At 37.0% G+C, this 15,566-nt stretch overlaps 1 protein-coding gene across 7 annotated transcripts in view; it reads right to left on the reverse strand.

Moving 5' to 3' along the window:
* The window catches only part of MYCBP2 (MYC binding protein 2), a 272,910-nt gene that overhangs the window by 222,221 nt on the left and 35,123 nt on the right, over nt 1–15,566 (reverse strand). For all 7 annotated transcript variants that reach the window (XM_059377903.1, XM_059377906.1, XM_059377905.1 and 4 more), the window contains exons 3-5: nt 13,891–14,106; nt 5,915–6,068; nt 1,560–1,756 (exon numbers count right to left, since the gene is read on the reverse strand). In XM_059377903.1, coding sequence (XP_059233886.1) covers nt 1,560–1,756; nt 5,915–6,068; nt 13,891–14,106 — 567 coding nt within the window. The remainder of the gene's footprint in view (nt 1–1,559; nt 1,757–5,914; nt 6,069–13,890; nt 14,107–15,566) is intronic.

The following is a 15,566-nucleotide window of genomic DNA, read 5'->3' on the forward strand; positions in this document are numbered from 1 at the left end:
CTACTTTCAGCCTTCAGTATTCCACTTTTACTCTTATCTCCCTGCCTTAGCCCATGGACACTAAGAACAGGCTCCCCCAACATTCCCAACAGTAACACCTCCTCTCTCTGGACTGGCCAATTCAACTCATCATTTAGACTCCACCTCATATCCTCTGAGATGAGGCTATGCACAAAAATAAATCACACAATGCCTAATAAGCTCATGTGTTTATGGTCACTGTATTTTAAAAGTTTGGTATATGTAAATGTTTGTGTTATTTTATTAAAATTTAAGAATTATTTGTGTATTTTAAGCACGTATTTAAAATTTTGCCATACCTCAAAGCACAGGTGCAGAACAGTTTTGAACATTACTGCATTAGAGGAACTTCAAAATAATTCAGGATCATAAAAAGGGAAAAGAAGATTTCCGGCGGGGCAGAAAGAGGGAAAAGAATAAGACCCGAAATCTAGACTAAGGAGATTGCTCATGTTTGGCAAGGAGAGTTCAATATTGCTGAATTAAGCCTAAGAAAAGGACCCACACTCCCATTCTGCTATCTTTGGCTGCGAATAACAGGATTGAAGCAGCCCTTCCATCTGTTCTGGAGGTTGACCAAGGGGCCAGTAAAGAGCACATAACAGAGACTTAACTTCTTACTCAATTTCCAGAACAATCCAAAAGAATTAAATCAATTGTGCTTTTAGAAGAATTGTATTTCCCACTACTAACAACAATAAAGAGCTTATTCCACAGTCAGGTATTAAAAACTTAAAAATGTTCTATGTAAAGCTGAAGCAGCTCAGAAACAAATTAATTCATTAAAAAATGACATTTGAGGGGCACCTGGGTGGCTCAGTGGGTTAAAGCCTCTGCCTTCAGCTCAGGTCATGGTCTTGGGGTCTTGGGATCGAGCCCCGCATCGGACTCTTCTGCTCAGCAGGGAACCTGCTTCCTCCTCTCTCTCTGCCTGCCTCTCTGCCTACTTGTCATCTCTGTCTGTCAAATAAATAAATAAAATCTTAAAAAAAAAATGACATTTGAGGGGCGCCTGGGTGGCTCAGTGGGATTAAGCGGCTGCCTCTGGCTCAGGTCCTAATTCCAGGGTCCCATCAAGCCCCACATCAGGCTCCCTGCTCAGTGGGGAGCCTGCTTCTCCCTCTCCCTGAAGCTCTGCCTACTTGTGCTATCTCTCTGTCAAATACATAAGTAAAATCTTAAAAAAAAAAAAAAAAAAACCCAAAAAACAAAAAACTACATTTGATCCTTGAACAGTGCAGGGGTTAGTTAAAATACTTAAAAATTCTGGGCAAGATGGGAGGTGGGGAGGACAGAGAAGAAGACAATGCAAGAGAAGAGGTGGCTGGGGTGCCGACAACAAAGACCAGTTTAAAGCTCTCAGAGTTTTTGCCAAATTTCATTTTATTACTTTATATATGCTGTGGATTACTTATATCAACCTTGAATAGCTCAAATAACTATAATGAGTGAGAAAAAGCAGGGGACACCTATTGACAATTAAGGTGAAATTCCAACTTGGCATCTTATAACCTTCTAAGCAGATATAAATGAAATACCTGTATTGTTTGGCAAGCGTGGCTGCCATTATTGGTGAGGATAGCAGAGATGGCCTGAAGTGTCCTTCCTGTTTCTCCCCAAGAAGCCACCAGACTAAAGAGGCAAGCACAGGAAAGTGCTGTCAGAGACTGGCCTGTGCTGTCATTCATTCCCGTACTTCGAACAGTGATTTCCAAAAGGAGCTGGAAGAGAGACTCTGCGGATAAAATAAAACTCAATTACATTCACTCGACATACAGAACACTTCATGCATCTATTTATTTACTTATACCTTGCTTCATTATAAAAAAAATATTTAAGGCACCTAGAACACTTACTTTGCATTAGTTCCTTTCTAGTTACCCTTTCCCCCGCAAAGTTAGAATATTTATATAAAAAGGAGCTTAGAGAACATTTAGTTCAACACTTTATTTTTGTAAATAAAAAAATGGAATCTATCCCAGGTTGTTTAAAAGAAACTTGTCTTGAGGCATTCACACATTCAAGAAATATCCTCTCAAGTAACAGACTACTCACTGCACTTATTTTACCTTTTAGAGTGGGAAGAATACAAGCTTCTTAAAATGTTTATAAGTATCCAGAAAATTACATATTTGCAAAACAACAGAATACATATACACATGCTATAATTTGTTTTTATGTGAACTTGCTTTATTGCTAACATAATAACAATTCACATTTGTATTTATAAAGTGAGTATGTAATTCATTTTATACCCTAGAAAAACCTTCTAGTCAATAGGACATATACCATCCCCCTTTAACAGACAATGAAATTGAGACAGGGAGATAAAGAGATTTTCCCTAAATGATGAAGGCATTTAGTGGTAAAGATGGTAAATGAACACCTGAACGTTCTATGGTCACATGAAGTTTCCACACAAAATCCCCTGAACAACTCTGCCCAAAACTTAATCAAAGACTTCCAGGTATTTCTTCTGCCAAAGGGAAGGGGAATTTGAAAATCCGTATAGAATGAGAACTCAAGACAGAAAAAAAAAAAAGAAAGCAACAATCAGAAAAAGACTGCAAAATTGCGGAAGATGAAGAAAGGGAGAGGGAAAAAGAGCAAGAGAAAGAATTCGTGTACTGCAACTCTCTGAAAACTAAAAGGCCACATGTGGTTTCTCGCTGACTCCTGGAGCTCGCCTTCCTCGGTCTCCCTCACCTCCTGTCTCTCTCATCCCCGTACGCCTGTCACTGGTGCTTCCGAAAGCCTTCACTTGGTCCATCTCACGACCAGCCTCCCAATCCATCCTTCCAACCACCTCAGAATCAGAATACTACAAAGTGCTCCTTAATTAGCTCCTACCTTCACTTTGTCCCCTTATAGCCAGAGAGAAGTTTTAAACCAAGCATCTGGTTTTTTATTTAAAATCTGTTCACTCCTTGGTTAGTTGGTTCGTGCTCCTCTCCCTTTTTTCTCCCTCCTTTCTTCACTTGCCTGTATACCCTTCAGTTTCTCCTTCCGTTCACCCTTCACTCCCAACTATACTTCTTTCCCCGCATCCTTTTCTCTCTACTATCTCCGTTTGTCCATCCTTCCTTCCATCATTATCCTTCTGCCCCTTCATCTTTTAATTACTCAGAAAATATTTACTGAATTCTTTCTGTACATGAGAAACTGTTCTCGGTTGTGGTAGTACTTTGGCAAACAAGATAAAGAATGCCTGTTATCAAAAAAGTTAGATTCAAGTGGAAAAGAACAGTATAAGTGTTATAAAATAAAGAACTTTTTTTTAAGCTTAAGGAGACAGTGAGTGACTTTCCATTTCTCCTAGAACAAAAGCTACCGGGCTCCTTTAACATGGCCTATGAAGCTCCATATGGTCTAGTCCCTGCCTCCCTCCTCACCTATGGCAAAGGCTTCCTTCCCTTCACGGTCCACATTCCAGCCAGACAATCTTTGTTCAGTCATTCTCCTTCCTATCTCAGAGACTTACTGCACGCTCTCCTTTCTGCCTAGAAACACAGTTAACTTCTTCCTACTTGTCTTTCAAGTCTCCAATGTCACATCTTCAAAAAAGCCTGTTATAGACTCCCAGAACTCCCTCTGCATCCCCCATACTATTTATCCACATCTGCAATCACACATGTTCGACTGTCTGATACGAAGTCCCATAATAACAGCAACAATGTCTGTACTGATCACCCCTGAATTATATGCTCTTTGCATAGAACATAGAAGATACTTTTACATTTACGTGAATACTTAAGAACATACATTCCAACCCTAAAATGAACAGAAAAATAGATGTAAGAATGATTTTTTTTACCTAGACAATTTCTAAATCAAAATCCATTTCCTAGGAGAAGAAGCTTGGTGTGCAATAATCAATCAAGCTACCCTGACAGTAAGAGTGATTCATAAATACCTATATTTTCATGAATAATATGAAAACAACCCAAAGTGTATTCATGTGATTACACTATTAGATCAAAGGAAAAAACAGAGAAAAATTTCAATAAAAATTTAGTTTTAAAAAAGTCAAATTAATTAAACAAAATGAGAAATATAAAGTGATGGTAAATCCCTCAATAGAAAAATAAATCAAAGCACTAAAGAGACCAGAAGCAAACACTGAAAGGATAAAAGAGAGACCAAAGAAGTATAGTAGTATCTGCAACTATTAACAAGAAAAAACAAAACAAAACAAAAAAACAAACAAACAAAAACCATGGCCAAATAAATATATAAAACAAGATGTTTAACAATGGATAAAAGACAATGGTATGCCAGAAGATCTAGGAAATAGAAATGATCAGCAAGTAACTCAAAGTAATAAATAGGATATATAGGTTTTAGTGGATATTTTAAGTATTTCAATTATTTTTTAAGTGACAAGCCAGAGATCAGCAAAAAATTCTTTAAAAAAAAAAAAAATCAGTGAATCATGAGAGACTATGGACTCTGAAAAACAATCTGAGGGGTCTGAAGTGGCGGGGGGTGGGAGGTTGGGGTATCAGGTGGTGGGTATTAGAGAGGGCACGGATTGCATGGAGCACTGGGTGTGGTGCAAAAATAATGAATACTGTTATGCTGAAAATAAATTAATTAATTTAAAAAAATAAATAAAAAATAAAGGAAAACTTTTAAAAAATCAGTTAAATAAATAAAGCTTTAGTAAGATGCTGTGATGCCAAGTAATGCATCACAATAGTAATATGATCACTGGTGTTACCATAACAATAATCAAACAAGATGCCTGCTTCTCACCATATGACAACTTTTATTTAGTAGTAGTATTTAATAACACAGGGTGGGGGAGGGTATTTTTTTTTTTTTTTTAAATTTTCAGCTTGTCTCCCTGGCAAGCACTCCCTTCCCCCACTAAACCAAACAAAAAAACTAAACACAAAAACTAATCACCATGTGATTCCCTACCCTCCCCTGAAAAAACCACCACCAAAACAAAACCAGTATGACATGTAATTAGGTTCTCACATGTGGGCCTAATAAATACTAAATAACCAAGTAGAAAAGAAAGATCAAACTCTAGTCCAGACCAACAGTGTTGTCCCCAGGTGAGCTGCACTGGCACACCACCCAGAAATGTATTCTAAATGCAAATTCTTGGGTCCTATGCTGAATCTACTGAATCAGAAACTCCACAGATAGGACCCACATGACTCTGATATGAACTAATGCTTGAGATTTAGAAAAATCTAGACTTTAGCATCAGAGAAAAGTAATAGCCAATTTCAAACTTGTGCCCCTATCTCTATTTCTCTTCCTCAAGAGCTCTCAACTTGCTTACTGGATTATGTGTTGAACCTGTATCAATAACACGAAAGGCATGCATTTATAAAATCCAAATACATTTTACAAAAAGAAAACCTATTTACTTATTGGAAGCTGTCACTAATTCAAAAGCATTATCTATAACAAAAATGGGTTTTTGTTTACAATGGATACAAAAGAAATGCCGTCTGTTGGGAAACTAGATGTGCTGTTTTGGGTTGGCAGCATTTGTTTCCTCTCTTCTCACATTTTTAACTACCCAGAATAACACATAAAGTTAGAGAAAGTCAATGTTCAATATTTTGGCCTAAGGTTTAATGAGAACAAATTAAATTAATGGCGATTATAAGGCTTGGGATTATTTCTGGGTTCCAAGGATTTACGTTTTGCTTTTTCCCAATCATCACAGAAATCAAGAAATGTCTGTGCATGAACTGTAAGTATTAAACTATAACTCTAGTAGAACAGAGCAAAATACCTTAAAATTTACACCCCTGCTGTTTTAATACCATAATTTAAAAACAAAAACAAACACTGCATTACAGGCAGTATATGCTTCATAAGAGAAGCTATTTACATTTAAAGACTTCATTTAATGATCCTGAGCTCTTACCTAGGACCTCAGGTGGCTCTGACTGAAGGCCTTCTGGCTGCTGACCCTGAAGTACGTTAAGCAGGGCCTGGAGACTCCTGAGGCATAGGGATGGGTGAGAAAATCGTGTCTCCTTGATCAATTCAAAAACTTCACAAAGTCCAACTTCAATGATCTGTTTAAGATGGAAAAAAAAAATATATATATATATATATACACACACACACACACACACACCTTGTAATAGGTAAGCTAATAACACTTTCCTGGGTTTTGAACCAGTACAGCTTATTTCCCCAGCAAATGATTAATGCTTCCATATTTAAAAGGCAAAAACAAAAAGAAATACATTACCCCCACCAAAACCAACCAAACAAAAAAACCCACAACTACCCATGATGTTTAATTTCAAGATTCAGAAAACCATTTAGTATGGAAGGCTAAAAAATAATGGTACTATTTTAAAAGCAGTTACAGCATAAGGAAGCCATAAGAAAATAACATGAAAATTGTAGGAGTGCACTAGATACTAGGTTACATTCACTCAGAAAAAATAAACTCTATTAATTTAAAAGTTCATTTGGCCATACTTAACTACAAATCAGCAATCTTTCATTAAAAGTCATGTCAATTGTTACTTGTGACCAGAAAAAAACTCATTTAAAACGGAGTTTTTCATCTTAGCCCTTCCTATAATGGTACAGTCACATTACTATTTATTGATGGTGTCCCCTCTTCTTGTAGGGTTTTTCACAAAAAGAATTAAAAACTGTCTACTTAAAAACTCACTACTATTTTTACTTTAATTATCTTATCACTCCTCATCAGGACCAAGGAAAGGTCTGACTCAGTACCCAGCAAAAGACAGAGAAATCTGCAGCTAAAGTCTGAGAGAGAAATGTGATGATCTGGTATTGGGAGATAACTTCAGTGGAATGACAGAACAACAGACAATGAAATCCCATTCTTCAGTCAGTGGCAATATTTTGAGAAAGAGGTGTGTAAGATCTTTTCAGACGGTGTCAAATTATTTGGAGAAGTAACAGAAAAGTTAAAACAAGACTAATTAGTAGAAATGCATCAAAGCATTAATTCTGTTGGACATAACAACAGAAGACTATCTTCCAGGCTGAGATCTGTGCATTAATCACATATAAGCACTTATTTTTGGGAAACTCACTACAGGAGATATTAAGATACACATTACACTAGTCCCTGTCTTCTAAGAATTTATACTCTAACTGGATAAATGAGCCTTGCCCATGACTCTGTTACAGCATTTATTATATTATAGTGTAGCTGACTATTTTTGTTTCCTTTTTCCCAATTAAACTGTTATCTCCTCATAGACAAGGAGCATGTCTGAACTAGATTATCTCTCATAGCTAGCCCAGTGCCTGACACATGACAGGCATATAATAAATATTTGTTTAATTGCTCTCTCAGTTGTGTGCTAAAAACCACTGCAACTCAGAAAAAAATTTTCCAGATAATGGTCAAATCAGTTGCAGGCAAGTCAGTTGTAGTTTTGATTATCATTTGCAAGGTTTCTGAAGAATACAGATATGACTAAGAAGTCAAAATAACTAGCAGGACTGTCTTTTTAGAGAAGTTACTTAACATCCTAGCAGATTTAGTTATAGCTAAGATTACAGAAGTTGCTTGTATAAAGTTTTAATTGATTAAATGCACTAAGCAGTGAAAATTTCCAGGTGATAGAGTTTCTTTTCCTGGAACAGACTAAAAAATAAAAACACCCTGTTCAAGATTTCTATCTGCTTATGCACTTTACAGGAAATGAATCTGAACTCAAAGATCTCCTAAACACAAAATGTGGGGCTCTGTCCTCAGGCCAATGGGAGACTATATCCTTTTGGTCTCCAAGAATGCTTACTCTACTGCTACCAATTGTGACTTTTCAAAATCCAAAGGAGAAGTGTCACAGATACATTCTTAGCAAGTTTTATTTATACAAAATTCCTACAGTAACAGAGAAAGTACTGAACCTTACCAGAAGGTGTAAGGCTACTTACTAATCAAGTTCCTGAGTTGTCTCTCTGGTAAGTTTAGAGTGTAAGAACAAATGTATGACAATAAGGAACTGCTTAGGAATAGAACACTGGCTTTTTTTGGTAAGACATACCCATAAAATGTTAGTCAAATGATCAGGAAAGAGAAATGACCCATCTGTCTAGGCTAACCACTGTAGATTCTCGGTACTCATTTGTACCTTACTTCACAAAAAATTTTTTTAATAAGGGGGAAAACTACTTCGTTTCCAGAATAATTGTATGTTTTCAATATATAACAAAGTAAAAATCAACCTCAAGTTTTCCAACATATCTAGCTTTGAATTATTGAGTTGAGAAACAAAAGATGTTGCAAAGTGTTTCCCCTTGAGGTTTGGCTGAGAGTATTTTACTGTATGTATGAGCTTTTGAAATTGTACTTTAACACTGAATCTTTTTTTTTTTTTTTAATTTATTCATTTGAGAAAGAGTAAGAGCTAGAAAGAAAGCACACACAGTGGGAGAGGGAGAGAGAGAAGCGGACCCCCTCTGAGCAAGAAGCCCGACACAAGACTCAATCCCAGGACCCTGGGATCATGAACTGAGCTGAAGGCAGACACTTAAATGACTGAGCCGACCAAGTGCTCCTAAGCTTCTATACTTTCAATGATAAACCATAACTACCCAACACATATTCTTCCACTTCTCTTCAGAAAATAGTGTTTTGTAAATTTACTGAATTTTTTCTTTACAGCTGCTTTCAAATAAGTAAATCCTGAAGGCTCTCTACTATACTTGAAGGAACACAAACCCAAATAACTCTCTGATACAGTCAGTCCAATGTCACTGCTGAGAAAAATAAGATAAAAATATGCTTGGCCAAAGAAAAATGATACAATGAGTCTTTCAAAAAGGTTTTATTTTTGCTCTCCTCAAAATCATAGTATTTCTAAAAGTGATTTTATTAGTTCACTAACAAGTATGAACATAAAACTTGAGTTACATTTAGATGTAATAATAAATTCCTTGCTGTTAGAAATTATAACTTGTTGTATTAAATAGTCCTAGAGGAGGGCACCTGAGTGGCTCAGTGGATTAAAGCCTCTGCCTTTGACTCAGTTCATGATTTCAGGGTCCTGGGATTGAGCCCCATGTCAGGTTCTCTGCTCAGCAGGGAGCCTGCTTCCCCTTCTCTCTCTGCCTGCTTCTCTGCCTACTTGTGGTCTCTGTCAAATAAATAAATAAAATCTTAAAAAAAAGAAAAAGAAAAAAAAAGCAATATAAATATGTTTAAAAAAAAAAAAGTCCTAGAGGGAGAGGGTGGAGGTAGGCAAAATAGATGAAGGGGGTTAGGAGGTACAAACTTCCAGTTAAAAAATAAGTAAGCCCTGGAGATGAAAAGTACAGCATAGAGAATATAGTCAATAATATTGTAATAATGTTGTGTGGTGACAGATGATGACCACACTTAACATGGTGAGCATTTTGAATTGTGCAGAATTGTCTGTATGGTCTATACCTGAAACCAGTATAACATTCTATGTCAACTATAAGTTTAAAATTGCTTTCAAAGTCCTAGAATCCATTCCAATACTTCCAGAATACATTTGAAAAAGCTGAAGAGGAAACCAAAAGTAGACTTATATATTACCACAGAGGAAAGTATATTGACTTTCAGAATTTTTTATATAAAGCAAATATTTGGTAGTGATGACATTTATAAATAATAAAGAAAAAAAATCTAGAAGGCAGCGAAAGAAAGGGTGGGGGAAAAGCGGCAGCAGAGGAGGAGGAGGGTAAAAGAGGAGGAAGAAGAATTCTGCCTCTCAGAAGATCTGGGAGTGAAATGTCTAAGTTCCTGTCCTCTGACATACAGATTTATCAATGACTACTACCATTTTCTTCCCTTCTCTTCATGCCCAAAAGAAGTGTTCTTACAACTTTTCAAAGCTAACAATTTTTAAGCAATATTCTTGATCTCACTCCCATCCTATCTCTAGCAGAATTTCATCTCACCTTCTTCCCCCACACCGTAATAGCTCCCAAATCTCTATTTTTAGCTGGGGCTTTTCTTTGGAACTTCAGCCCTATCTAGTGTACATGGGACACCTCAGTCAATCCGGCCAGAACTAAACGTCATCATCATTCCAGCAAAGCAGTGTTTCTCTTCAAGTTCTCCCTTTTGCAGTAAATAGCACTGCCCAAGAAACTTCAGAAATATGTTTAGATTACACCTTCTCTGTCAGCCTTCATAATCAACCAACTACTAATTCTTGTCATATACTTCCTATAGGCTGAACACAACCACTACCTCATTCCAATCAGTCACTCTTTGTGGACAACTGCAGTAGCTGCTTAACTAGTCCCTCTGCTCTAATCTCTCCACCCTCTAGTGATCTTTCTTACTAGCACCTACATAAGTTTACTAAAACACAAGTCTGATTAAATTCTCTTGCTTAAATCTTCAATATTTCCAAATCATAAGATGAAATCTGAAAGTGGCTACAGGACACAGAAGGCCCTACAATCTAGCTGCTGCTCTCTGACTCACCCAACTCCACTCTGGCCAAGAAGAGACCACTTACACTTTTTTTTTTAAATTTTTTATTTTTTATAAACATATTTTTAATCCCCAGGGGTACAGGTCTGTGAATCACCAGGTTTACACACTTCACAGCACTCACCAAAGCACATACCCTCCCCAATGTCCATAATCCCACCCACTTCTCCCAACCTCCCTCCCCCCAGCAACCCTCAGTTTGTTTTGTGAGATTAAGAGTCACTTATGGTTTGTCTCCCTCCCAATTCCATCTTGTTTCATTGATTCTTCTTCTACCCACTTAAGCCCCCATGTTGCACTTTTACGATGATGCTGTTTTCTCTGCCTGCACCTGCACGTGCACGTGCAGTCAGTGCTGCAGTTTTACCCCACCCTGTTGCGCTACACCTATCATGTCCTTACCAGACATAACTTTCTTGAGGGTGGGGGCTGTGTCTCATCATTTCATTTTCAGAGCCTAATATAAAGCTTGCTATAACTCAAAAAATAATTTAGAAGTAAATAAACTTAAGAAGTAAACAAATAAGTCTATCTACGTCTCTATCCTTTAACAAAATATGTGGAATACTAGCATCAAATGAGAGTGAAAGCAAAGTATGAATCTAAAAATGACTGTTAAAAATAATGTAGTTATAAAGCTTGGAACACTTTGGAGGATCTGGAAATCAGACAATGAAAGATGGTGTGAGCTGGGTAAAAACTGTGTTTTGTTTTTTGTTCTTTTTTCTAAGATTTTATTTATTTATTTGAGAAAGAGAGAGAGCATGAGTGGAGGGGAGAGGCAGAGGCAGAGTGAAGTAGGCTCCCCACCAAGCAGAGAGCACAATGTGGGACTCAATTCCAGAGTCCCAGAATCATGACCAGAGCTGAAGGCAGATGCTTAACCAATTGAGCCACCCAGGAAACCCTAAAATTTGTTTTAGGCAAAAAACTTAATATGAAGTACTTAGGCGGGGGTAAGACAGTTCTTTTTAAAATATCAATGGCTGTTGACCCAATAAAACAAGGCAAAGGAACTGACAAGCAAGGGCCATATAATAAATTCAACTTAACTTTTAAAATAAAACTGCATCAAAGTGATACTTCAACAACAAATAAAAACTATCTTAATTATGCCAGAGAAAAGGAGTAGGAGAAGAAAAAAACCTCAGTGAAAAAAAGGAAAGCGAGGGCCACACATGCAGGAGGAGCAAGAGAGGAACAACTACAAAGAAAAGGAACTGATGGAAAAGAGTAGCACCTGGAGCAGAAATGGTCAAAAGGAAAAGAAAAATGCCAACATTTCGCACCTGCCTTCAAACTCCCATCACCTCAAGCCCTGAGGCCTCATTTCTTCTTCTGTGTCAGTCCTTCGTGTCACACAAATGACTGCCAAACTCACCACCTGGGAGTTTCAGTCCCCACCCACGCCGAAACCCCACAGCATGCTGAACGCCTCTGCATAAAGACATCTCAGCACTTCTCCTCTCGCTTGTCACATGATCTCACAGACTGTCCAGAAGTTTGATTTCCTTGGACGTAAAGTATTTATTAATAGACTGAAGAGTTCCTTGAAAAGAAACTCAAATTCATTTGCACCTACACAGCTTCTTGTTTGCACCTTGTTTGCACCTAAGCTGATACTTCTAACTACTTATTTATAACTATGACATTTATTAACTCACTGAATCCTCACTACAATCCTGCGAGGTAGATGTTACCTCCATTTCACAGTTGACAAAACTGAGGCACAGATAAGTCAAGTAACTTTGCCAGCACCACAGAGCTAGTATTTTTAATGGTGAGTGTTTGAGCCTGACAGTTTGACTCCATGGCCCATGTTCTTAGTCACTGTACTCTATTTCCTGTCATGTCAGTACCTGATGGAAAACTCTCTACCTAGAGGAACTCACATGGAAAAGATGAGCTTGTTTGTTTTAAGTAGAAGAAGGAGGTAGTGAAGAAGGTACACTTAAGGACACTGGAGAGAAAGGGACTAAAGGAGGAAGAGTCCCAAGAGAAGGATATTTGAAGGTGACTGACTAAAAGTCAGAGGAAGTTCACAAAACCTCTCTTACTCTATGAAACAGGAAGCAAGTCATCCGCTGAGCATAAAATGAGAAGAACCTGACAGTAATGATTAAGGACAGTGGTGCACTTAGAAGTAGCCACCATGAGATGTGAGAAAAAAAAAAAAATCAGATGAGGAACATACTTTCTATCTTGGCTGCTATTTTCAAATACCAAAATATCCACAAGATAGCTCCTCTGGGTGTGTATAAAAAACTTTTCAGGCGCCTGGGTGGGTCAGTGGGTTAAAGCCTCTGCCTTCTGCTCAGGTCATGATCCCAGGGTCCTGGGATTGAGTCCTGCTTTGAGCTATCTGCTCAGCAAGGAGCTGTCCCCCCCGGCCCCCGCCTGCCTCTTTGTCTACTTGTGATCTGTTTCTCTGTCAAATAAATAAATAAAATCTTAAAAAAAAAAAAAAAAAAGTTTTCAAGGCATGGCTTTAAGGTATCTGTCAGTTTAGTAAAAGGGCAACAGACCTGAATCATTTATGATAAAGGAAATCATTTTAAAATGCCTATATTTAGACAAAAGCAATATGCATAAATCATTTATGATAAAGGTACCTTTTTAAAAAATGTCTATATGTCTTTTGTTAGAAATACAACTATACCCACAATATAGACAAAATATTATATATAAAATAACATTACAGTCTTAAAATATATTAATACTTAAATAGAATGGAGTACCTTAAGAATAGCCTATTCTACTACCATACATGTTTTTATAACACCAATTAGCTTGCAAGTCTCTGGTAAATAAGGAATGATATCAGAACAATGTAAAAGTCTTATTGCTTCATATGAAATTTTCTTCCTAGGCAAAGGGCGCCAAACTAACAAGAGTACAATTATATCCTTAGGCAGAAAAGGCAAGAGCTCTCAGCTCAGCAGTTGCACAGCCAGGAGCCCTTCTAGTTCTAGTTCAAGAAAAATAAAAATGCATACCTGTACCCCAGATTCCCTCTCCAGAAGGGAGCACCCCCAGCTTTCTATGGCCCTTGGCTTGTGGTAGTTTGCTGTTCTGCTTATGCCTACTTTAACAGCAGTCGACAGGCTCAGAGCTCCACTTCTATCTGCAATGGCTCAAGGTTTACAATCCACCATTCCACTTTACTGCTTTTGTACATTTTTAAAAGCCCCTGATCTTTCTTCCTGAGCTGTCCAAGTACTTACCACTGAGTTACCAATTACTGACTTTGTTAGCACTCCAGCTATAAAACTGCAGTTTCCTGGTCTGCCCCAAACCTGTTTTTCCCCATAAGCCCTGTTAATTTTTAGTGCACAATTTTATAAAAAGGTATTTTAGCAATGCAAATATTTGTACTATAGCTGGAATGCTTGTAGGTTATCCATCCAAGTGGAACTTAAGTGACTTACCTTTGGAAGCTTGATAGGGGGCTCTTTGGATTCCTCCTCTTCATCACTATCTGACTCTCCACTCTGCACAGAGTTCTTGGATGCAGCTGCCAACAATGTTTCCTTTTTCTGCCATTCCAGAACACAATGGCGTACGTTGCAATAAATATTGAAAGCAGAAGGATTGCTATGTAGTTTGATATCTGGTATGATTACTGTATTCTCCAAGTTTTCAGACTGAAATATAAGACAGAATATATCAATTTCATATTTGTTTCCATAATCACCAATTCTCATTTTAAATAAAAAATTAAAGATTAGACATGCTAGATGACTTGCAGAAGTCAGACATGTGACACAGCAAAGATAATCTAACAATTTACATAAGTACCCTTTCTTCTATACTTCATTACTTTCTGAGTAACAACAATAACAAAACTGCCAAGGGATGGAGAGTGGCAGAGAATCTAACAGGAGTGCCCTTTGAGCCCATGACAGGAATAGAGCCAACAAAGCTTAACTGTTGTAGTATCACAGGATATTAATTTTTTGCTTTTCTAGGGGACATGAAATGTATTACGGAGTCTCAGTTACCTACTACAAATGTTAAATTACATTTTGATTTCTTTAAAAAGTAGATTTAGGGGCTTAAACAGAAATCAAAACAAAACAGAATTTTTAATTTTGGTCAACTTTTTATGGTACTGTTAGGAAATTAGATTTCTGCAGATTATGGACATATGCTTTCCTGAAGCTCTCTCCCAGCTATCAGTCTTAATAAATACTAAAAATCACGTGCTTGGTAATTTCATTGTTAAAACTCAAGAGTCCATTTCTGTTTTGGCCCAGCATTTTATTCATCAGACCAAATCACACTTTTGAGATCTACATTTATATTAGAACTATACAGAACTGGTTTAAGATAGTCTATTAATGCAAGTTACAAAAATTAGAGTATTCAGGAAGTACACCTCAAGTACCGAACACACTGGTCTCAAAATTCTACCCTTCTTCCATAAATAACTGAGGAAAAAGTGGACTAATTCTTGTTAGAAAAAATATATACCAGAATTAATTGACAAATAACATGTAAGTATGCCTTCCAGAGATATTAAAAACAAGCAATTATTAGCAATCCAAATCCAAGAACATATGAAAGAGATAATACATCATGATCTACCAAAAAACTGGCTGGTAACAATACTGGGAAAGGAATCAGCGTAATTCCCCATACCAACAAAAACAATAGAAAAAACATATGATACTCTAAATTAACATGGAAAAAGCATTTGACACAAATGAAACACCTATTCATGATAAAAAGTACAAGTAAACTAGGAATAAAAGACAATTTCCAAAACTGAGTAAAAGGCATCTATGAAATACCCATAGCTACACATAGTAAAAGACTGAACACCAGCAACCTAAGATGCAAACAAGGCAAAGACACCTATTTTCAACAATGTGATTCCACATTGTACTAGATAAACTAGTGTCATAAGCCAAGAAAAAGGAATACAAGATATAGTGAGAAATTAGTACCTACTAGACAAATTTGTTTGTAGAAGACATGTAGAGAATCTTAAAGTGTCTGCAAAAAAGTCACTGGAAATAATGTGTGGATTTAGCAATGTCATGGGATACCAGATCATATTAAAAAAAAGCTAATGTATTTATATACTAAGAATGAACAACTG

Source organism: Mustela nigripes, chromosome 15, assembly GCF_022355385.1.
Source record: "Mustela nigripes isolate SB6536 chromosome 15, MUSNIG.SB6536, whole genome shotgun sequence".
NCBI classification, from domain to species: domain Eukaryota; kingdom Metazoa; phylum Chordata; class Mammalia; order Carnivora; family Mustelidae; genus Mustela; species Mustela nigripes.